The sequence below is a fragment of the Varroa destructor genome, unplaced genomic scaffold, assembly GCF_002443255.2.
Source record: "Varroa destructor unplaced genomic scaffold, Vdes_3.0 BEIS01000002.1, whole genome shotgun sequence".
Taxonomy (NCBI): Eukaryota; Metazoa; Arthropoda; class Arachnida; order Mesostigmata; family Varroidae; genus Varroa; species Varroa destructor.
The window spans coordinates 38,500,885-38,524,794 of record NW_019211455.1 but is presented as its reverse complement, the minus strand read 5'-3'; the positions used below and the strand labels follow the sequence as shown (position 1 = coordinate 38,524,794).

Below are 23,910 nucleotides of genomic sequence, written 5' to 3'. Positions count from 1 at the left end.
ATATATCAAATAAGATCTGATCACTTAGGAATTTAAATATTTTGTGGAAAACATTGTTCTCAGAGGCGCCAAAACATTGGAATTGCTTGATTCGAGTGAACAAAAAGCGATAATTTACTAAATCAGAATTAAAATAAAATAATTTACATTCAAATACAAATAGACTTCAAAATTGCCTGTTTTATTTTATAGATAATATTATATCTGGCGATTATAATTGTTATAAAAAATATCGTTTTTCAAATTGTATCCTACTCGTCGGTGCATCTACATAATGAATTGAGACTATGTTAATGGCACATGGGAATTTTGTTTTTTATAAGAATTCATTACGTTTCCCACGTTAAAACGACCTGATGAAATCAATGTAGGTTTATAATATCATATCATATAACCAGAGTTGTTATAATCTAGTTTTTCGCCATATGCAGTTACTTTTACTGTATATTATTCACATATAATTATGGGATACGGGTATCACAATGGTCTCAGTCACTTTCTCATCATGTTGTACTACCATTTCGCCGTAGCATACATAGAATATAAATTCATGATTATTTGATGACCAAGTGAAAAAAAAAGGGGATTAGTCAAAAAGTGCAAGATAGTTATTAGTGTAGTTTCGGTATACGCGTATATACTACTACGACAGTCACGATGTTGCCTAATATTTGCAGCTCATGTTGCCGCTTCAAAAAAGTATATCAAAAACGGAATCGTTTGGAAATCGCTACAATATGGAAACGATATTTGAGACGATGGCCTGCGCTAGACACCAGGTCTAGAGGAAAGCTATACACGTACAGGCCCATGTGTACAAGATACCGTTTTCCTGCGTGATATATAGCACTCTAAGCATCCAATGGCTTCAGCTGAAAGTCCAGCTGAAGTAGAAGCAGATGGTCTTGCTGCAGCGACCCTTCAAGGCGGGACTGCAGTGACCCACTCCGGAGCAGGTGTTTACCTAAATGTGTTGAATGCTGATGGCAGCGTGGGCACTCTTTTTCTCGATACGTCCCAACTCAATATTCAGCAGGTATGTTTTGCGAGTAAGTTACATAAACGTTAATTGCAAGATTTTCGTGCTTTGATTCAACATAATGTATTTGAGGTGAGCTGATATTACTTTATTAATTCATGAATTCGAGCTTTCGAAAGGTGACATGCTATATCTAATAGCGCAGAACGATGATGTTTGAGTTTTGCTTAAGAATTTCTTTCGTAGTCAGAACGATTCTTATGAATAATCATATCGACAAGATAGCTTTCGACAAATATAATTTAGTCTAGAAAAAAAACCTTTTCTATTTACTTGGAGTTGACTATGCCGATTCGAAATGAACGTGGGTGATTACAACATGTTTAGTTAAGGAATTCGGTGTCACCCACGCGTGGCCTTACATACCTTCGGATTCGCTTTCCTAAGTCGTGACGCGTTCATAGAGTTAGTCGTGCAAGCAATAGGCCTCAAGATGTTGTTTAAAGTCTTTGGCTGACACAAATGTCCCAGCAAAATAGGTCAATTAGCCTATACTGCGCTAAGTGAGGGAGTCCCAAAATACGTTTAAGCTAGACAATTATAAGCCGATTTAGTTGCTACAAGTCTGCAAAAAAAATTCTATATGATGTCTATGCCGTGGGGCTATTTCGAGATCAAAGAGCCAAAAGACGGTAGCGATTCAGAGCAGGTGGATTTCTCATGGTAGACATAACTACTATTGTCTCTATGCGCCACTCTTCCGTGAGTTGCGACCAAAAGCTTCTACCGTTTAATGAAAAAAATAGGTTGTGGAAACAAGTGCGACAGACGGCCAGTCTCAAAAAATAGTTTGCGCTACCGTGTTTGTTAGATCCACGGTTGAGTAGTAATATATTGTTATTACATGCGGTTTACCTAACGCTTACTTGGCTTGGAAACGGCTCCTTCCATAGACAACTAGGTCGTTAGCATACAAAACCTCCTCCACAAAGTTTCTGGGTTCTCGGATTCTCACTGGTGAATTTTTCAGAAGCGTCGCCGCCTTAAAGTCCACAACTACAACGCAATAGTAGCCGTTTGCCTAGACAAAAAATCCTTTATAAAAATCAAAAGAGCCTTACACAGCATAATGGGTGATCGGTGAAGTCGAAAGCCGTGCCGCTTGTCAGAAATGACGATTCTAAGAAACCGTGTTTTCATTGCCAGGGAAACTAGCAGTTTGAAGGACGCACTCGTTTTTGCAACGCCATGTCACAAAGTAGACAAGATAGAAATCCTTTTACATGTAGGAATGTTTAGAAATGTGGCTCTTGATCATTAGTCGGAAAGGTCGCCCCTTCAGAGACACTTACTATACAGCGCCGTCCGACAACGGGCTAGCATAAAAGCATCCTTCAGCTGCTTCTTCTTTATTTTATCCGGACACATAATCGGAGTGCAGGGTAATTGGTGTGTTCTTTAAAAGAGCCTGAACGACCTCCAACATTAAAAGTTGAATTCGATATAGTCTGACTTTTCATTAATCTAAAAAGCCGCTAAAATTATAAAAGGAGTCCCATAGTAACATATTATTCGATCCAAATGTGGAGTCAGTTACCAATTAGCCGATGAGTATGTCGGGGGGGGATCCGTCGGAGGAACTTATCGAACCACGTCTGCTTCTCAGTGCTGTACGTAACATAGGTCTCTCTACGAAGAGCTTTTAAGTGGGTTGCAAGAGCATTTCAGGATATATCTCTGCAAGGAGGCTGCATCCATTTTAGGCTTTCTTTGCAAGACAGCTGAGTTCGTTAAAGCACGGACGTTTCTTATTTACCAATCCCACTGTGCAAACTGCTATTGAATATGCATTGGTTGCTGCGTCTGTACGCAGACAAAATACGGCCTAGACGGCGAGCTCGTTTAAAATTTCCAGATATAAGCAGTACTGAAGTGGCTTCTTTCTCTTTTTGGAGATGACCAGGGTGCGCAGCGTTAGATCGTTTCATAGCGATGGGGACGCGAGCATGAAGATGAGCTCCTTTTCTAAGTAAATAATTACAACCAAGAAGGTCCACATTGTTTATGCATATTGGTTCAGCTTCCATCTAGGTGAGTGTGAACGGGAAATTAACAACTCAGCGGTATGCGTTGGCTAGGTTTCGTGTTATCTGTGTGCGGCTTTAGGTTGGCGTTGGTTTTATCGTGCGTTAACTAATCTCCACAGACAACAAGGGAAAATGATAGCTGCACCGCACGCAGTTTGTTTAGCAGCTTTTCAACAGGGGTGAGCGTCGGTTCTCGTCGGCTGTGAGTAGACTGCTAACACAATGCTATTAGGCCTGTTCAGGGCAATCACATTATTTTTGACTAAGACTCTCTGAAGGTAAGCCACCCGGTACTAGTAGAAAAATGAGACTTCGTCATTGGGGTGTCGTACACTACATCCTCTCTGAGCAAGGCACAGAGAATACGAAGCAGAAGCCTTTCAGCATGATTGCGGTTACAGCCGTGGTCTCAATCTGTGCTAAAAATGATGGCAGTTGAGGCGTATACACAGTCCATTATGTGATCGATATTATTTTCGCATGACCTCGTTTTCCAGCTTCAAATATTTGTGATGTTGATTTAGATATTATTAAAATACCCCTGAGATGAGCATAATTCGAGACATGTTTTCACTTTGCCAGAGAGAAGAGGGATTCTTTGAGATTACTACAGCGTTGGTTGCAGCGAGCCCGGAAACAAACACTAGTAGAGCACCTGGCCGAAAAGGTAAGCGTATTATTTTATGTAAGCTTGCGGCATTACCCTATTGCGTTGTTCCTTCCATCGACTGTTCATCGGTAGAGGCTCTATTCGCTTAAATATGAAGATGTACGAACATTCTATTTATTCAAGTTTAACGAACATTTAAACATTAAACATTAAACATTAAACGAACATTAAACAACATAAAAACCAGGAACTAACAAAGCTACAATAAAAAAAAAAGACGATGCTACGCCGGTGGTGTTTGGGGCTGCTCGCAGCGGTGTTGCGATTGCGGGTGGAACCCCCGCAACTGGAACTGGTGATATCGCGACTTCCGTTGCCGACGCCACTGTTCATTCATCGACGGCAGGTGAAAGTGCTTCTGTTTCTGCAAACGGAGGTGGTGATACATCGTCTATCCGATTTATTACAGCTGGCCATTTGGAAACCCTCTCCAGTAGGAATGCAGATGCTGTTGGCAATGATGCCGATTCATCCAACATCGTGCATATTAACACGCTTAATCAGACCATTGATATTAGTGAAGAGAGAAGTCAGGTAGGTTAGCACACCTTGGGCGTTAGTATAAAATGAATCAGTTATTACATGCAGAGGGTTAAAGAACTCAAAAAAGATGGCACTAATTGACTTTGCTTTATTTTAGTCTACGGCCCGATTCAATTAGAATAGTGTACTAAATACAATATGACGTTGTGTGCGTAAACTGCCCCCTGGAATAATATACCTAGTTCATCGTACCCTACCATACAATTCTATGGACCTATATTACAGGATTGGCATATCTGTGTTATATTTATTAAGCTACTTATATTAATATAATACATCGGATTTGTTATGGTAGAGTTTGAACTATGACATGAGATATATCACACTGAGCCATACCATGACCTTCGTTTGAATACCTGTTTGGGTTATATTTTTGGTCGTAGTGCATGAAACCTTTAGTTTTAGATGGAATTTGACATATACAAACTTAGCATGCTAGGTTAAAAAAATAAAACGAAACTATCGATTATCAAGTTATTAAATGGATACAAAAAAGTTAAGGATAACTTGTTGTACGCATTTTATAGGAATTATCTGAGACGTTCCGGTGCACCATTTGTTCCCTGGAATTTTCGAGCGAATGCCGATTACAGTTACATCTTAAATCGCACTTTTGCGAAAAGCCTCACAAGTGCGATAGCTGTGAGCAGGCTTTTAATCACGAGGTAATTTAATTCACAAGTCAACAATTCTGCAGCTTTAGTCTTTCCGTCACCTAAGTTAGCATCCACTAGACGTTATCGTGGCATTCGTTTAAAAATACAGGTTTATACAAGCTACGAACTAACTTATTAAAGAAGGTGCTGCTCAGACCTTAAGCAGTGGCACCTGATTAGGGTAGCTAGCAGTAACAGTATTCCTAATGAAAAATTTGAACAATTTTAAAATTGTTCCAAAACCTTTGATTGAGGAAACCTAGGAGTATTTGGGTGACTCTGTTCTTTGGATCCACAGCGCTCGAATGACATTGTTACTAGCAAAATTCTGAAAACTCTGTGTCATGCAATAACGTGCTAAATCGGGCAACGCCCCGTAATTGAGGGATCCACAGTTTTAATTGACAGCAATCTGATTACCTCCGTTGCATGGCCAACCTAGTTTCGTTATGTTCGGAATAAAATTGTTCAGCCGTCGCTCACCGTTATCTGCTTGTAAACCTTTGTTTGAAATTGGCATGCTTATTAGTTTGACATTAAATCCACTACTAGCAGTCTTTTTCCCCGATTACATTTTTTGAGATCCACTTATATCGGACCCTTCGCCAATGAAAATCTACATTTAACTATAAAAACGATAAGGATCGATCAGTTTGTTCAGACACGGTGGAAATTAGTATACAAGAAGCATCGGTCGTTCCAGTGTTAATTGATATTATATGTCCTCTTGACGTCGTTTATAGGTCAATTTAATACTTCATCGGGCTGCAGCTCATCCAACCGCCGACTCAACTTTATCATGCCCCGTTTGCCACAAGCGTTTTCTCCGGCAGGCGTCACTGAAGTCGCATGCTAGTGTCCACCTCAAGGATGAATTCTTCGTGTGTACCCATTGTGAGGTCGAATGTGATACACAGGTAGTGTACGTTGTTCCGATAGAGTATATATCAATGGTCCTTATTCTTTGATGAAAATAGTTGGAAATTATTCTCTCTCACAGCAGTCGGCAAGCACCTTTCATTTGGCATATATCCACACACACTACGGGCATCAGGAAATCCTTTACATGTCTATATGCAGTCAGCATATTTGCCTTCACCTCTGATCGTGAAACTTCCAGGATCCATTAAATAGACTTCAAATTTCATACGAACGTATGGCCAAATAGTATAGATATGATGATGATAATAATTGGTATTCTCTGATTAGGAATAAAAATAGACATTAATCCAGCTAAAACGCTCATGTATTGTACATTTTAGGAAGAACTGAACTATCACGTCCAAATGTTGCACAGTGTACGGGATTCTGGCGAAATCAGTGGACTTCGAGGCCCCCGACTGATGCGTTGCTTCACCTGCCGAAAGTCATTCACTAATAAAGAGGAATTCGCTGCACACCGATTGCATCACCAAAAGATGAAGAGTGCGTTACGTAGCAATCGTAAGGCTGGTGGTGGGCGAGGAAGTACGACTTCAAAAAAAGAGTCCAACGAAAATAAAGCAAAAGGCCGTTTGGGGCGTGCTAACCGCCCTATGCACGAGTGTCCTACATGCTCTAAGGCTTTTTCGAAAGCATCTTTGCTCGCTCGACACGCCACTATTCATACAGGTACATGTTGTTTACGGCTAACAAGAAAAGTTAAATAGAAATTAGCCTCTGTTGCTATTACCTTTAATCAGATATTCATGCGCATGAACGTAGTGAAAGGACCCATGACTCTATCATCGTGCCATTGATGCATTGACAGGTGAAAAAAAGTATTCATGTAAGGTATGTGGACGGCGATTCACGCAGGAGGTGACGGTTCGTGCTCACATGGCAGTTCATACCGGCGAAAGGCCGTTCGAATGCCCCTTCTGCGAGGTCCGATTTTCTCAGAAATCGAATTTGAGAGCGCACGTCGCACGACTGCACCCTATGGGCAAGCCAGAGAGAAAACTTGAGGTAATCTGTAAAACACTACGGCATAGATCATTCTTAATGCTTGTTTATAAACAACGAATAATATTATTGATCTAAGGTTTTCGTGACGGCTGTATTGATTTACATGCTGCATAGAGTAGATGTAAACTTTGGTCTTTGATCTCTTGAAATATAAGGTTACAGCCAAATAATCTGAATTTGGTTGAATTATTTTTTATACCATATGAAATTGTAAAATTAGTACAATTAATTATGTTCTTACAACCTGCAAAGAAGATTGCTTGACATCGTATCATGTTAGAAAATATGTTGGTTCGGCTGGTACGAAAAAAAATGATCGTGAGGGCATATTCGTTTAAAGCATTATTGTGGTGTTCATTGAAATGCACCATACATTGTAGCACTGACTGTTTGAAGAATTAAATGCTGGAAATTAGGGTAATGTAACGTTGCAATTTTGCTTAGTAATATCTAACGCACAAGTGCTTTTGCAGTGCCCAGTCTGTCCCTGCGTCTTTGGAACAAGTACTGCGCTAGGATGTCATATATCGAAAAGACACCAGCAGATCGCCACGACGGCAAATACTTCAGGCATCAACAGCGGGGAACCCGCTACTCCTGTTCAACGAGCCGTTCTTATACAATGCGACAACGGCCAAGGAAAAAACACTGAAGTCAGTGTACTCAGTAGTTATTTCTTAGTTAAGAAGGCTAACTTGAATAGATACGAAAGCGAAGCATGTATAGCAAACTTGTGGCTTGTTTTTAACTGATAAATCTAATTTAAATAAAATAATTACATTTCGGGTCCTTCAGTAGCTTGTAAAGTTTATTTCGAGAATGTGCCCTCCGTGCGTTTTACCGAATTGTTTTTACAGAAGAAAAGCAAATCTTCCGTATAAAATATCCCTTATACAGTTGGCTACAATGGTTGTAAGGTGAATAGGCACCGGCGTCACAAGCATTACATTTCGAGTTCGATCCCCATCTAAGACTTCGTGTTTTCTTTTAAATTATTCAACTTCTCAGTTTACCGCGTAGCTACATTTGGTCTTCCTTAATATGATTACCCTTGTTATCCATAAAATCCTTAGCATCAGTTCTTTCCATATTACAGATATTATATTATGGCGATGTCTACAGCAGTATATTATACCATATATATTGTAGAATTGTTACTTCTTCTGGGATAATGATGCAAGCCATTGTCCAACACATTGACGTTTGTAATTGCCTTAGTTAGGGCTTCGTGATGCGCGATCTAAAGCATATCGATCCATTCTTTAGATGGCTCAAGAACTGCTATGTTATCCGTAGCGTAGCGAAAAGAATCTGTTTTCTGGCATTGTAAACCATGGAGACTTATTAGCATCTTGATTTATGCTCAATTTATAAAGCTAACATTACATATTTTCGAAAGCTTTTAGCAGAATGAGTTATACACTATAAGGTTCTGGAAAGTTGTGGTTGCGTTATTTAAGCATATTTATATATAACTATACATTTCCTTTAATGTTTGGTAGAACATCGAGAATAATCAGTTACGTGTTGTGAAAAAAGGGGAGGATAGCAGCGAAACTGGAAATAATGAGCAGGAAGAAACCGAAACGGCAGAGGATAAAACCAGAGACGGACACTCAACAACAAATTCCGGTATGGTAACAAACTCAAATATTTTCTATTTTTAATTATTTAATCTAAACCTTCACTTATACACCATCTTTGTATTTAAAATTCTATATAAATACTAACTTTTTTTATTCTTACTTACTAGAGCTAATACTTACACCCGATGAGCAGAAGGCAACATGAGGAAACGTATAAATGGGTTGATAAGCCCTTTCTGCACGAGTTTTTGATTGTATTACAATCTCTGGGCTACCTGGCACAATTAGCGCTATCGATTACACAGTGTTTTTTGATTTGCAGAGCTAAACACCTCTTTTCTTGATCAAACAAAATGCGCCTAAAACCACTGCTCATGATTTCAGCAGTAATACCCCTCAATTGTTGTTTTTTACAAAAGCGATACAGGTATGTGTGTTCCAAAAAAATGCATATTTTGTTTCCCCTTTTATATTAGGTTTACGTGAAGGAGAAGAGGGGGAAGTGGAAGAAGTTGTAGAAACAGGTGATTGTGAGGGGCCTCCAAAACACTCTGAACGTGAAAAGGTTCAGACTTCTCCGAGTGCAGCGGGTTCTTATGATAACAAACAGCAGAAGGTAAGTGCTAATCACCTAACCATAGAAACCTGGGTGTGTGTGCTCCGTAGGCACGATATGTACATAAAATGCAATCCAAGCAACACTAAAAAAATCCTAAATACAGAAGCCATATACTTCCCATAACTGGTTGTGGAGGATGATGCATTTCATAGAATGGGATAAACATTCAGTAATAGGAGTATTTTCTTTAAAAGACAAATTTTAGAGGCCAAAATCGCCTAGACAACATTTTCTACCGGGGCCATCCTGTTTAATATTCAGATGTATGATGGCTGTAGTCAATGCTGTAACAACAACGTCTTTAAGTATTTTCTGTGGAGTATATATGAAATCATGAGGTGTTCAACCATTTCTATTACAGGATCAAGATGAGTGCCAAATTCGACTGGCACCCCTGACGGACGCTCACACTGGCGAGGTTAGAATAATAGTAAAAATAGTTGATTACAAACCAAATATGCGAGTATGTGGGCCTATATAGAGAAGACTGGCAACAAAGTAGTTAGCTGACATTGAACCTCTCTGTTGTCTGGAGTAACTGCATTCTAGGTTGGCTTGGTTAAGAAATCTACAGGACCTCTTAAACATATCAAATATTAGTTTCTCCTCTAATTAATACACTTTTTCTCTCTTTCTTGGTCACAATTTTTCGTTACTTGGTGAGAAAACTTTCAATCAGAATCTATGTATTCTAAATACGGTAAGTAGCACTTAAAGTAGGAATTAGTTGTACAGCAGCTTTCACGGACTTGGTAAAGATATCAGCCGACATCTTTGAGCTTGAAATAAAAGGGATATTTTGTTTGAAGACAATGAAAATATGCAGATTTTATCGTATATTTACTTTATACTTTTCCGTTTTACTTTTAGACTTACAATACGTCGGCAGTATGCTCCTGAAGCGCTTAGAGGGGCAAATTGTGTGCGTGAGTGCACAGCGGTCTAAGCATAGAATGTATCTAGATCATACCCTAAACTTACCATAGTTTTGGGGAGATTATTATCCTGAAAACTTGTTTAAGGCTTCTTCGTGGATTGTGCCGAAGCATTGTTCACTTTCCTAATGACATATTAACCTTCCAGAAAATGGATATCCTTAGATTGTTAATATTAAACAACAATCTAATTCTTTAAAGAATAAGCAACGCAAGCATATAGCGAAGACTTCTGTCTATATTTCATAATCATTTAATTCCAGATTACTTCTTTAAACCTATAGGAGACGCAATGCCAGAAATGGGTTTGCCGCCGACTTTTCTAGTTATTTTAATGAATAGTCTGAATTTGATGTATTTTTGTTCGAAAAATGAACAATTAAGTAGACAACGTTCTTACTTTTACTGTGTGTACTACGCATGCGCAGGTTTGGGAACATGTTGTGCGTCGTGCCGGTGGCAGAGCCTTTCATCAATGCATGTTTTGCTCCAGGGAGTTTCGACGACCTTCCGATCTGGTTCGGCATATTCGTATGCACACTCAGAGTCGACCATTCAAGTAGGTTTCATATTTAATTATGGCTAAGGCTATTTAAAATCCCTTTTGAAGCTTATGATGTTAAGTGAACCTAATTGTTGCGTTGACTCGCTTATTCAATTTGCGTTAATTCACTTACTCAGTTATTAGATTATTATTTTACCTATCGGTCGTTCTAAACCTACGTGCTTCGTGTCGGTTCCGACCCAATTATCTGTTGATATAGAAGAAGCTGCTCTAAAAAAAACTGGCAACATGCTTCGTTATTCTGGCCAATTAGAAACAATGCATATAATTTAAAGTCCATTCTATGTCTGCGCGGTGTGGTGTAATTCGAAATTATTCGGACACAGCAGTAGCACCACACTCTAGGAGTGCCATGACAAACGGTAACTCAAAGTATTTCTGGAAGAATGACAACCTAGGAAATGTACATATACCTAACCTTACATAGATATCGACGAGGATGATGCTCAAATATAGCACTAGTAACACTAATTTCTGTTATGAATAAACACTGAGCTAATTCAACATTAGTCCTTTTTGTTGGGCCCTGATTTAGGTGTCATGAGTGCCTTCGCACATTTTCGCTAAAATCGTCTCTCAGTGCCCATATGCGCATTCATGGAGATTCGTCAAAGGCTGCCGCTGGAACAGCCTCAGTTCCAACTGAAGTCGGAGGATTTGAAGAAGGTCGCACAGTGCAATGTCCTTTTTGCCCTCGATCATTCCGATCTGAACAGGGCTGCAAAACGCATATGGCAGTTCACGGAGTTGCAGCTGCCAAGATCTATACGCAGTATAGGTAATGTTACATATACCTCTTCCTATACTGAACATTTCTTGACGAGTTTATTAGCCATAATAAAGAAGAACATAACTTTGAAAGGGGACGAAATTTAAACCAGACTGTACTGATGCAGTGGGTACTGAAATGTGTTTTCTGTACTGGAAAATTCTATGAAATGTCGCAACTGTAAACATGGTGTGTAACCAAGCGGTTGCTTTCAAACATAGTATTATAGAATTGTACTTCTGTTAATCATTAAAATGGACTTCAGATGGTTTAACGCACAAGTACTCCAACGTTGCTTGGTAGAACGTGGGCTAAATAATTGCGAGCTATCATATCAAGCTAATTCTGTTGTCCGTCACTTGGTAGGTGTCGTCAATGCGAAACTCTGGTTTTCGAGAGCAAAGACATGTTGGCGGTCCACGTTCAAGAAGCACATGGCGAACTTCTAGTCGAAAGCACAGAGCTGTTGCCCATGCAGGAACCAATTATGATCTCTGAAACAGGTTAGCTTTGAATACAGCACTATATGCTCATTAACACAAAACTAGCGATAGGAGCAATATGCAAGTAGAAAACTGGATACATAGCGAAATTTTAGCTCTTATTAAATCACCAAACGAGTTATGACTTGGTTGCTTAGTGAAAACATACCCGCTAACGAGAATCACAGACATAAATAGAAAACCTTTGCTATCTGACGTAGAAACATGGTAATACTTATAGATGGAATAGCTTTGACGCTTTCAAAACTGATCAAGTTTATGGGGATCGGGGGCTATAGCGAAACTCTGAAATGGGCACAATCATACAAAACAATTTAATTTTCTATTTTAACGCTCTACTTTTTTAAAGTCGACGCGCAAGCATCTTCAGCTATATTTTACAGTCTCCTTATATAGTTTATAAAATCATACTTGATCGAAGTCGATGTAATTACTGTATAGCATAAAAAGTAAAAGTTATCATTACATCCTCGCTGACTTTCAGTAAGCTGTTCTTCTAATACGTTTTTTAAAAAAGTTTTTTATGTATGTGCATATGTACTTATGCCACATTTAAGTCGTAACAACAAAGATAATTATCGGATGAATCAAGGTTATGACTGAAACCGTTCAGACTTTTTGACCTAATCGTCCTGCTTTCCCAAGAAGTCGCTTGTGGTTGTCGTCCCCATTGTTATTGTATAATATATCTAGTTTATTTTTACCATAAAACATAGTTTGAGAACGGTTTTTTAGGTTAGAGTCCTAACAAAAAAAACTGCGTGTATTCATTCAACAATCTAATGATCCATTGTTCTTATTGCTTTCATTATGGTAAAGTATGCTTTTACATATTTCAATCATTTGACTATCGTTGAACTTGTAACTGTATCATAAGATTTTCCGAACTATTTTCGTCGTATTGGATCATAAGAACTAGCTTTGTCTCAATGATTCTTGCATGAGTAGTATTTGGTCTGCGTTATTGCAAATGTTCCGACCAGAGTTTTTGATTTTGACTCGTATCTAGTGATCACACAGTCCAACGCTGGAACAATTGAGTTAGAAGATACTAGCGGCATTGTTGGCCCTTTATTAGATGGGGTTTCGTCAACAGCTGTAGAAGCCGGAGTTACTTCTACGGAGGGTCGCCGACCTTTTTCATGTGATATCTGCGGATACAAATTTAAGAAGTCCTCGCATCTTAAACAACATCTTCGTTCTCATACCGGTAACGTTTCCGTTAGTTAATCTTATAAAAATTCACAGTAAGTTAGTCTTACTCGTATATAAGACAATGTGATTCATTTTGCTTCATTCATTCATTCAACTTGCTCCCCATAGGGCCGTAAACTGTAAGCTTTTTGTAAAACGTAGTGCCTAAAATTATTATTAAGCAATAAGTGTGGGTAGTTTGTAGTCAAATTCTGTAATGATGTGTAAAAACTTTTCAATTTTTAAAAGTACGAGATCTACCTTCTAGCTATTTTATCCTAGCAGTAAATCCTTGTAGTTGCATACTTTATTTATTGCCATTGCCAACAATGAATTGTTGTTATCATCACATCCTTAGGTGAGAAGCCGTTTCGATGCGGAGAATGTCTCAAATCATTTACTTCGCGCTCTATATTGAAAGCACATATTCGAACACACAGTGGACTAAAAGAGTTTCATTGTCCAAAGTGCTCAGCATCGTTTACCACCCGAGGTAAGGCTTACGCAGAAGTAGGTTGCAATAAGGTCAATGATATTTGTATCAGGTCATCAATTAAATCCGTGCGAATTTATTTTCACCTCGTTGGCTTTCCTTGAGAGAAAAAAATTGCATGAAAAAAAAGCACCTAAAGGGATATCCGCTAGCGTCGCGTTCGTTCGAATTCTAGTTGTCTGCTAGCATACGGTCTTCTTCTCCAAAATAAGGTAGATCAACCTTTTATGAGTACGAACTAGTAGAGATGTAAGGAAGATCTTCTATAAAAAGAACAAGCAAAAAAGGTAGAGCGTAGAGCATGCAGTCATTGAGCGGGCTAGGAAATTTCCCGTGAAACGGACCAAAAACATGAGAAATCCGCATTAAATTCTTTGCTTGCTCAATGTTTTTGTCGTAGAAAAATGTGACAAACAAAGATTTTATACAAAGGTTATTAATCGACATCGATAGTAGCGTTATCTGGTGACGCATTCGAATTTGCCGAATCTTCTGGTAGTAGAGATATTAACTGAAAATATAATACCTATAGACACTTAGTGGCGCTATCTGTTACAGTCGTACAATAAAAAAGAATTAATTTACCTTTTACACTTTGTCAGTGTAATTCGTCGTGCTGTACAAATCCTTTACAATTGAATGAAAAATAAGAGAGTTCAGTCTTATTTGTATAGAGAGCTTTTCTAGCTTTTATAACACAGTGCGAGTTAAGCAGTTTTGCAAGCTTTGTTGACACAAAACGAGCTGAATGGCAAAGCTTTGGGAGCGACTAGGAAGACTGAACTGAAGAAAAGTCGATGATATCGAAGTTTGGCGTGTGAGATCCATCGCCTACTTCCCGTAGAGGGTGATAATTCTTGTACACAAATAAAACAAATGTCGGGTTTTAGTCCGCATTTTCTTGATGAACTTTTTTTTTGCTTTGTTTAAGTAATAGCGCGTATGTCGTCTGTTCATGGTTTCACAGTGGGAATAAACCACAGTATACATTCGTGTATTTGTTTCACGACGGTAGCCTTAGTCATCCGTTATAGAAGGTTGAGACGTGAAAGTTTACAGAGAACGATGAATCATACTATGTATCGCTTTGATTTCTGATCATCTTTGACAACTACGACTGTCGCGTATGTGCACGACTTGAATCTTTCCCAGGTTCACTGCGCCGGCACCAAGAAAGCCATAAGGAAAGCAGCGCTACTGCTGAAGGCGAAGAAGAACCGGAAGAAAATGGGTAAGTCAGAACGTCATTTTATATGCGGTATATTGAAAAACAATCATCTAAATGTACATCAAATTGCGATGATGTCCTAATATTCGCTACTAGACATTTCTCTGTGGAGTATTTTTTTGAAGAGATGAACGTGCGATAATGTTTTTGGGGAGGGCCAGAGGGCGTCTAGCGCTTTAATCGACAGCACAATTATTGTAAGACCGTGTTCGCAGACAATCATGGTTGAAGAACAGAGACAAGGTTTAGATGTAGTGATGTCGCTGAACCGAGTCCAGTCATCTGAAACAGAGCCTCACATTGCTTCGGGATCTAGCGAATTGTGTCGAGCCGATAATGTATTTTGAATCGACCTCGAGACTACAAAGAGAGAGAGAGAGAGAAGTCTTCTTTAAGTTGGTAATGCTTTTTGCTAAACAGGAACTGTGATGTAAAGATGGTGGCTTATACGGAAAATTAGTAAGCAAAGCAGAACAAACAGAAATCTTTGTGTCATTCACAGTTTGGGGCAACGTACCGGAGGAAGAGAAAATACTGGCTCTGAATGTAGCTTTGCCGAATCAACAGTTGGAAAGGACTCTCGGGCTTATGTTTGTCCCTACTGTGAAAAACGATTTCGTAACAACGGAGCTGCTCGCAAACACATCGCAGCTAGTCATGTAAGCTAATAGTTATTTACTTTTAAGGTTAATTATCCGTGATATTTTGATAACCTTTACAAGCAGACTGTAAACAAGTGGATGCTTTGGTTTTTTTTTTACATATGATTATTTGACAACTTTGCTTGCGCGTTCTAGTCCACAGAATCAACAATCCATGTGTTTCGAGAAGGGGCGCTTCGTGATCGTATCATCCAGGAAGGAGGGCAGGAGAACGAACACGATGCGGGTATCGAGGAGTCCGCAGCTGCACTGGATATTCAAGGAGATCCACAGGCTAAACAACAAATTTTACAGGTTCTTGAAAGTTCAGTTGTTCAGTTACTTTATTTCAATACAGAAATTCACAATACACCTAAAAAGGATTTCATTTTTTAGCACAGAAACGTTTTTAAAGGTACTTAGTACATGAAAAGTATTATCATTTATTCATCAGGCAACGCATTAGTACCCATAAAATCAGTAAGTAACGCGGTCCATAAGCAAAACCACAAGACAAAATGTTTTTATTATTTAAGACGTTCTTATATCGTCTATATCAATAGTTAAGTTCATGACATCTCTTTGTATTAACAAAAGGCACCGCTACTTTCTTGGTGGCAGAAAAAGCGTCAGCAGTATCCAAGTCGATCATTGAGAGGAGGAGAGGATAATGTCTGTTACAAAGCAATCCCTAAATGGTTGGAGCTTAATATACGATAATAATGTTATTCATTTAAAGGATATAATTTTTTCAGTACGTATATTTGAAGTAACTAAATTTACTAATGTATACCCATATTTGTACAAGGCCCTAAGCCTTTGAATATGCTCCTTCCCTTTCTATTATAGTATATTAAATACGCGATCTATTCTTTTATTCAATCCCGCTTTGTAAGTCATCCACTGCAAATTTTAACGTACTGTTATTTAAAATGCCACACTTATTTGGTATTTCTCGTTTATTAAAATTGAAATAAAAGTGAATCTGCTAGGATGTAAATCAGCTATCCAGCGTTGATAATAGTTTAGCTTTCCGGACGTTTGCACAAACAGATAGAGGTTTGTAGTTGTTCATGGCTGATTTTTAGTGTCAATTTCGATTAAGGCAAGTCAAAGTTCGCCGATGGTCTCAGAGACGTCCGGAACCGTTCAGCAATCAACAGGTAGCACACAAATTCGCCGAGGGTGCGACTCCGTCGTCCAGTTGCATATTATTGCTGATCCTGATAATCCACCAACTCATCAGGTGATTCTAATTCAATAAATATTATTGTTAACGACTGATGTTTTGCTCTATATTTATAAAGGGACACCGATATAACTCTAGTTGAACAGATGGGACTTAAGATCGTTTCAATATAAACAATCTCATTAGGACCATCTAAGCCACCCTATAAATTATGTAGACATTAAATGTAACGTTATAATATTAAATCATAAAGAAAAGATTGCCACATAATTTCGAAGTGAAAGTTAATTCAAGACAAACTTAATTTCTGAATTTTACATTCCTTTTAGGCCAGTTATTCCTGCCGTTAGGATAATATGTTAAACGCAATAAGTATTACTAGTAAATTATTGCCTGTTTATTGGTTGATGGTACAGGTTCCAGGCAAAGAGCTGTTTGGTCTTTCAGCGCTAGGTCCAAGTGGCACCCTTATCCAGCTCGTTAGTCGAGGCGATGACGGAACTCAAGTTTTGACGGATGCTTCCGGATCGACTATCGTCAGGACCATGACTGGGGATCTTGCTGCTTTAGACCAATTACCTCTTGTTAGCTCAAGTGCCTCTGGCAGTCCAGGGGGCACAAGGCTAACCTTGGCTGGGGTTACCGATACCGGGCTTCCTGCAGAGTCGTTTACCATTCCCTCTGAGGGGATCGATGTGAGCACTCTGGCCTCACAGCTCGGAACCACCGAAGAAACCATCACCCTTTTACTGCAGCAGAACAATGTAATTGATAATAACGTTCACACCAGCAGAACAACAGATCATGACGACAGCAACGATTATCATCAGTATCATGGCAGTAATGAACAACGGCAAAGCGGTGGTGATCAATTAAGTCAGGAGGAGGGTAACCCTGGAAATCCTTCAAATAAAATAGAGGATTGCAGGCCACAAGATGATTTACACCAAGAAGTTTTGATCACAGACAAAGATGTTCCTAGTATCGACAATGGTGAGAAATTAAACGCAGACGTTGCTTGACACTGATCGATTTAGTGGGACTTGCTATCTGTCATCATAGTTATGGGTGAACAGCCTATTTCACGTATTATTCGTTTTCGACCCGCTACAGCACAAACAGATACCGTCGCTATGCTGAGGCCGTCTTCAACAGAGTCTTTTCTTTATTGCAGATGTTCCCACTGAAAATGCGCAGACCAGCAATGGTATACCGACAGCAAGCGACGGAATCATCAACTACAGGTAAAAACATGTTATTAATCGAACGGCTCCAAGTGTGGAAATTTATCTGTGAAAGAATTATTCTTAACACTTACACTTAGCACGAACACATGTGCGAATATCTTTATCTATGATAAATAGATTTTCGGTACAATCATTAGTTAAATATCTTCCCGAAATACATTTAACATATATTGGTGCTGTTAAGCGGGTAGCATTAGATCACACAATGTTTCCAAAAGCGTTCACTTTTCTGATATGCCCTGCCTACATTCTGACATAATTCCGCTGCCATACATTTCGATAAAAACTGACAGGTGTAGTGGCTGTGGGAAAATATTTGACTCTTCGAGACATTTGGTAGCCCATTTGCGCTGTTGTCAAGGAGATATTTCATCGGGTGAACTTGCGGAAGGTCAAAGCCCTGATACAATGATCGATGAGCCCGCCTTCACCGTACTGACGTGTCTCAACTGTGGTGCCGAAGCTAATGATGAGTCAGCACTTCGCGATCATGTAAAGGTGGGTCGTTACTGATTCACTATGTTGATACCTCTCTGTTGTTCCTAATAAACCTAACATTTTTATACGAATTGCGGAAAACATTTGTCATTATCATTCATGCTTTATTTAAAGATAGTTCACCTTAGTCTGGTGTTCCAACCTAATATGTCTAACTGATATAAAAATTATGTTTATTTTATTTGCTTATATATATATATATATATATATGAGGCAGCGCACAAGAATGCTATAAACAAGATTAATTGATATTCTTCACATATAGATAATTGCATTTCGATAGTACCTGTATTAACAATTCAAGTTACTGAATATGCATTGGTATTCCTAATCGTAAAGAGATTTATGGTAAGAAAAAAATATCTATTCATTTCTATTTACAGAAGGAACATGGCGTAGCGGCTCTTCGAAATTTGGCGCGTCAGCTTGCCCGTGAGAAGGCACGACCCAAGGGCAGTCGCGGGCGTTCCAATCGAGAGAGCGGTGCGCGAAGTGCCTCCGGGAATACGGCGGTTGCAGAGGGAATTCAACTGATTCAGATTGAGGCTACTGAAGAATTAGCCAAGAAAAATCCTCGTGAAACCACATCACTTTTTGAACGAGCCCTTATTGCCAGCGCCAACGATGTGAAACGGTATACTTTTCTGCCATTTTGTTTAAGACGCTTCAGGTGTGCAATAAAATTTTTGGGGACGAACAAAGTTAGTTTTCCTGCATTCATAGCGACTGATGTGGTTCTAGTGATCTGTGTTGAGGCTAACACAATTAAAGCCACTAGATTACCATTGAAGTTAACTTTAACTACTTAAAGATTTTGGTAGCGTTTGTCCTTTTGATCCTGATTACTTAGGACCATTTACGAGTCGGGATGATTTCGGTGATTCTCACGATAGTCCATCTGGTTTGACTTTAACTCTGAACACTAATTATGTTTTAGGTTAATATTTTATGCGTCCTTTGAATTAACTGCGCTTAGTTTTCATTTCGTCGACCGTCTTGAATGTATGAATAATTGCGCTATGCACCAGTAGTCAATTAGGGCGAAGTCTCAGTGATGAAATCATTTCAACAATAGCCGTAGTCTTCTTGATATGAATGGCTGCTCGTTTTGAAACTAATTTTTTTCTAAAACCCAGGTCCTTTTAATTACACAAATGGCGGTCAATTTTTCAGCACCCACCTTCTAGGAGAGGAGAGTCGACGGTCGTCGGCAATGATTGTCCCTGGTCAGCACTTACACAGATGCTCTGACTGCGGAAGGGGGTTTAAGAAGAATTCTGACCTTATCCGGCATATGAGAACACATACCGGGGAACGGCCATATTCATGTAGCATATGTGGAAAGGCCTTCACAGGTAAGCTTGAACGTTATACTGTGTGTAATAATCCCGGTAATAGTCGCTATTTAAACGATCTATGTTTATAGCGGGTGTAGGCATATACTGAACTGATGAAAAATTTAAGTAAGTATACATGGTATGGCATCGTAACTTTCCGGTCACTTAGAGCTTTGCTTAATTTCTTTCAGTCAAATCATCATTGGACGTGCACACACGAACACATTCAGGCCTACGTCAATACCCGTGTGAGGTTTGTTCGCGAGGGTTTGCTACAATGGGATCATTAATCGTTCACATGCGACTCCATACTGGGGCACGGCCGTTCGCCTGTTCCTTCTGTCCTGCGAGGTACAAACAAGAGTAGTTTTAAAATCAGCAGCACTTTGTAGCTTTGATCCTCGGAAAATTTGCTGTGCTTAGAAAAGCACAGGCTTATGCTGAGGTTGGCTACAGACGTATATTTCTTCACATTCTGCCCTGCAGTGATATGGAAACTAGTAATCAACGCATATAGGCAGCAGTTTAGGTAGTCTTTTTTTGACGCCCTTGAAATCCTCCCTGTGAGGATGAACTCACATTTCAATACATTCTGTTATATGTTTATACAGTTAGAGAAGCTACAGCATTTCGGAATTATGTACCTATGGAGAATATTTGGTTGTAATTTTTGAGTCACTTTCAAAAAGAAGATGTGCTTAAATTGGAGATTGTCTCTGAAAAGAAAGCCTTGATAGTAGAATAGGTATTTAAATGTCAAACATGAGCTCGTGGATCGGAGTTCGATTATCGATGTAAGAGGCATTCACTCCGCACTTAACTTGTTGATATCTAAATGCTTCTGCAAGGTTGAGCTCGCTTAGTTTTCGACCTTGTGGTGGTCTTTGCAATCTTACCAGCTTTAATTCTTCTTTCTGCAAAGATTAGTTATAAGCTTTCTGCAGTGTATCTGGACATGGTTTTATACTGTGGATTCATTGATTTAATTCTGACAAATGTTGTCCTGTAGCAAGCAGGAACTTTGTATTACGCATTTATTTACATACGTGATTCACGTGTGCTATACGATGCGTACAAATAGGGTGTAATTCAGCTCTAACTATGTTTGTTGATCGAAACAGTGGTGGGCGGTTATGTCACAACACCCCTCCTGCCCTTTTTCTATAACGGCTTGAGTGTCCGGAACCGATGTATTAGCTTAAATATCAGTTATGGGCTCATCTTTATATTTGGAGCATATGAAGAAAAAAGATTCGTTGTTAAATTGTTTAGGATGCATAAGTTATAGCCAATTTATTGCTTCAGTGGAGGTAGATCCATAAAAGTCGTGAAGCGACTTCTGTAAAGCCTATCTGGCTGAGCATAATATTAAACATCGTAAACTTCCAATAGTAATCTTCTCAATCAATATATCAATTCTGTTCCATAGATTCCGTACATCTGGCCATCGAAAAATGCATTTGCGGCAGCACTTGTCGTCCGATAATCCATCACTTAAGACTCAACGCATAAGTCCACAGGAGAACACATCGCCAGTGCCTAATGCTGCGCCACAAGTGGGAGTTGGCTCTACGACAGTACAACTACAAATGACGACCACTGACGGAGGCTCGTTTATGGCTGCGGAAAATGCGACTGACTCCGGTAGACGCTTCATTGCGATCAATCCAGATAGTAATGAAGAATACGAATTACTCGAGTTAGAGGAATTACTGGCTGCGAATCCTGCGTTAGCTGAGCAGCTACAACAGCAGGGAACGCTCAGTCTCGCTCTGAATGCAGCTCCCGGAGAACAGGTATACTAATGCGACTACAAATTATTGTGATAATTCACATGCGTTCACCTGTATCTGCAAAGCTCGAAATTGAAGTTTTAACTTCGGTGTATGATGTGTGCAACAAAACCGGAACGCCTTGAATTTCCCGTTCCGATATATACGAGTATTAAAATGTAGAATTTTTTTATATAGATAGATGGAATATAGATAGTAGCTTGGCATATATAACGTGTCTAAGAATCACTTACGGATGAACCAACCGACCGAGCTGACATGTCTAAGCTTTAGATTTAATATTAAAATGTATTAAAAAATATTAAAAAAAAATCGGCAAAGAGAAAATTTACTGTTATATTAAATTGACTATTACGTTTTATAGCCTATAGCGTCACATAGCAATAGACCTTTACAAGTGCCCCTATGAGCCTTGCAAGCCGTCGAGAAAATTCTTATCCTTATTTTGATGTGTAATCATCTTAGTGTTAATTTGTTAGTACACTATTTATGCGCAAGCTAATTTAAAAAATTGTATCCATAAGATCGGAGCTAACATTGTGTGATAGTGAATAAATAACATTGTTTTTTAATATAATATTAACTATAGGAAATGATGTTCGAACGCGATCAGTCTGTTAATTCGAATCCGACCGCTGGTGCGTTCATTGAATCGTCGGTAACGATGCCGTCAGTTGTATTACTACAATGCTCACAACCTAACTGCTCTGCAGCTTTTACAAAGGACTCGATGCTCCAGCGTCATCTAGTAACCAAACACGGAGCAAAGAAGCAAGCGCCCTTGACGGCTGCCGCCACACTAGTCAGGTAACAGATTTTACGTACTTTGAAAACAATAACACGATCTGAAGGGTAGGAGTGGGTAAGAGTAACTAAGACAGAAAACGGTATTCTGTATTATACCATCTTTCGATGGATAGTTAAATATATAGTTTGTTGCCCGCTGTGAAAGTGTTAGATCGACATTGACATAGACTTGGTTGATTTACAGAATAAATATAATGCTTGCTACGAAGATATCTAACATGCTATTTGAAGTGAAATGAATACATGGTTGCATATGGCCGCATCGTTCCGTCCATAAGGCACAATGTTTGGTTTTCTAACGGTTATTATTTGACAGGTACAAGTGCGGTGTTTGCAACCAGTCTTTTGGCACTCAGCAAGAGACGGTGGACCACATGCGAAATGAACACGGTGTCCTTGCAGCTACGGAAACTCAAGCGGAGTAAATGGGAAACAAAGCATATAAAGACACTGCACATTCCCCCCTGAAACTCACAATTGAAATAAATAATACATTTTTCGTAATCCGCCGACAAGCCATTTTACGCAAAGTTTTGATGCCAACAATCTTATTCTACTAAGCCTCAGTCCGTAATATATGCACTTAATATAATAAGAGATACGATAATGTATCTCTTATGTACGACAATCGGCTGCAGTATTAAGTATATGGAATACTTAATGTTACAACCGATTGTCGTAACCGATAGAAGGCATAAGAAAGGATCGAAAAGTTTGTATAACATATATATATATATATATATACATCTTTATATAAGCAAAGTCGAATTGTAAATAAATCGGTGATAGAATTTGTCGTCGCAAGGGAGAAAGGTAGGGTCAATTATGTTAGAAATAGCATTTATTTGGAGTATTGAACTGAAGTACATGTTGTTTAAGTTACTGTTTTTGTTTCACCTTCATCTTTTGCTAGCATTCACTGATCAGCTGTCATTAACGTTACATTATCACGGCCCCCCTCCTACCGCGTCTATTCAGCTGCCGTCAGACAGAACGCGCTTGGCATTAACAAACTGTCTGGGACGCACTTTCCGTTGTGAATGATTACAGCCAAACAGATGCATCTGAGGTGATTTATTTAAGTTTATAAATTATGTCAGGGATCTGAAGCGTAGGGATGCTCTAAATCGACTAAGAATATTACCAGTATTTTAACAGCTCTATGGAGATGGCTGCAGGACAATGAAATTGAACGGCCATATCTCATTGCTCCTATGGTCATGACTGGAAAAGCAAAAGTTGTTGAACGCTTTAGGCCCGAAATAAGCCAAGTGTAATCCTTGTCTAAATGATGGAAAGTCTAAAATATTCATTTTCAAAGAAATATACGTTATGTAGCGAGTTTCAATGTCGGGACGAACAGCTCGATGAACTACACTTACCTCATTTTCTTTCATTCATTTATGTATAAATGAATAAAGCCATTAGATAAGTGATTGTCTTTTTTGTGCCTGATTTACCTGTCAGCAGCTAGATATGATTCATCTTCGGTTTTCAGAATCCTTCAGTGTGATAAGTTTTGTGTAATTAAGCCAACAGATATTCATTGTAAACCGGTGTGCGTATTTTGTTTCCAAGAATACTATTTATTTAGCTGAGTGATGAATGAAGTAGCCGGGCTAGC

The 23,910-nt window shown here is 39.0% G+C and overlaps 1 protein-coding gene and 2 long non-coding RNA genes across 4 annotated transcripts in view; 1 reads left to right on the top strand and 2 right to left on the bottom strand.

Annotated features, from left to right (window-relative positions):
- Nucleotides 1-23,727, top strand: part of LOC111244207 (uncharacterized) — a 25,195-nt gene extending 1,468 nt beyond the window's left edge. The window contains exons 2-30 of one of the 2 annotated variants that reach the window (XM_022791011.2): nucleotides 678-1,036; nucleotides 3,649-3,733; nucleotides 3,954-4,270; nucleotides 4,807-4,944; nucleotides 5,679-5,852; nucleotides 6,198-6,546; nucleotides 6,686-6,882; nucleotides 7,356-7,535; nucleotides 8,385-8,514; nucleotides 8,945-9,084; nucleotides 9,449-9,505; nucleotides 10,451-10,581; nucleotides 11,123-11,365; nucleotides 11,723-11,859; nucleotides 12,938-13,069; nucleotides 13,412-13,546; nucleotides 14,699-14,777; nucleotides 15,277-15,433; nucleotides 15,572-15,730; nucleotides 16,521-16,661; nucleotides 17,021-17,597; nucleotides 17,779-17,848; nucleotides 18,145-18,349; nucleotides 18,733-18,983; nucleotides 19,523-19,704; nucleotides 19,878-20,037; nucleotides 21,116-21,482; nucleotides 22,069-22,286; nucleotides 22,603-23,727. In XM_022791011.2, coding sequence (XP_022646746.1) covers nucleotides 863-1,036; nucleotides 3,649-3,733; nucleotides 3,954-4,270; nucleotides 4,807-4,944; nucleotides 5,679-5,852; nucleotides 6,198-6,546; nucleotides 6,686-6,882; nucleotides 7,356-7,535; nucleotides 8,385-8,514; nucleotides 8,945-9,084; nucleotides 9,449-9,505; nucleotides 10,451-10,581; nucleotides 11,123-11,365; nucleotides 11,723-11,859; nucleotides 12,938-13,069; nucleotides 13,412-13,546; nucleotides 14,699-14,777; nucleotides 15,277-15,433; nucleotides 15,572-15,730; nucleotides 16,521-16,661; nucleotides 17,021-17,597; nucleotides 17,779-17,848; nucleotides 18,145-18,349; nucleotides 18,733-18,983; nucleotides 19,523-19,704; nucleotides 19,878-20,037; nucleotides 21,116-21,482; nucleotides 22,069-22,286; nucleotides 22,603-22,711 — 5,394 coding nt within the window. In that variant the 5' untranslated portion in view covers nucleotides 678-862 and the 3' untranslated portion in view covers nucleotides 22,712-23,727. Of the gene's footprint in view, nucleotides 1-677; nucleotides 1,037-3,648; nucleotides 3,734-3,953; nucleotides 4,271-4,806; nucleotides 4,945-5,678; nucleotides 5,853-6,197; nucleotides 6,547-6,685; nucleotides 6,883-7,355; nucleotides 7,536-8,384; nucleotides 8,515-8,944; nucleotides 9,085-9,448; nucleotides 9,506-10,450; nucleotides 10,582-11,122; nucleotides 11,366-11,722; nucleotides 11,860-12,868; nucleotides 13,070-13,411; nucleotides 13,547-14,698; nucleotides 14,778-15,276; nucleotides 15,434-15,571; nucleotides 15,731-16,520; nucleotides 16,662-17,020; nucleotides 17,598-17,778; nucleotides 17,849-18,144; nucleotides 18,350-18,732; nucleotides 18,984-19,522; nucleotides 19,705-19,877; nucleotides 20,038-21,115; nucleotides 21,483-22,068; nucleotides 22,287-22,602 lie in introns of both variants that reach the window. The other variant, XM_022791010.2, reaches the window with a different exon arrangement.
- Nucleotides 12,173-14,761, bottom strand: LOC147757776 (uncharacterized). Its single transcript, XR_015319933.1, has 2 exons — nucleotides 14,132-14,761; nucleotides 12,173-13,010 (listed from the first exon to the last, which is right to left on the bottom strand). It is a non-coding gene; the product is annotated as an uncharacterized LOC147757776 (long non-coding RNA).
- Nucleotides 15,742-17,131, bottom strand: LOC147757775 (uncharacterized). Its single transcript, XR_015319934.1, has 2 exons — nucleotides 16,998-17,131; nucleotides 15,742-16,667 (listed from the first exon to the last, which is right to left on the bottom strand). It is a non-coding gene; the product is annotated as an uncharacterized LOC147757775 (long non-coding RNA).
- Nucleotides 23,728-23,910: the final 183 nt, after the last annotated feature.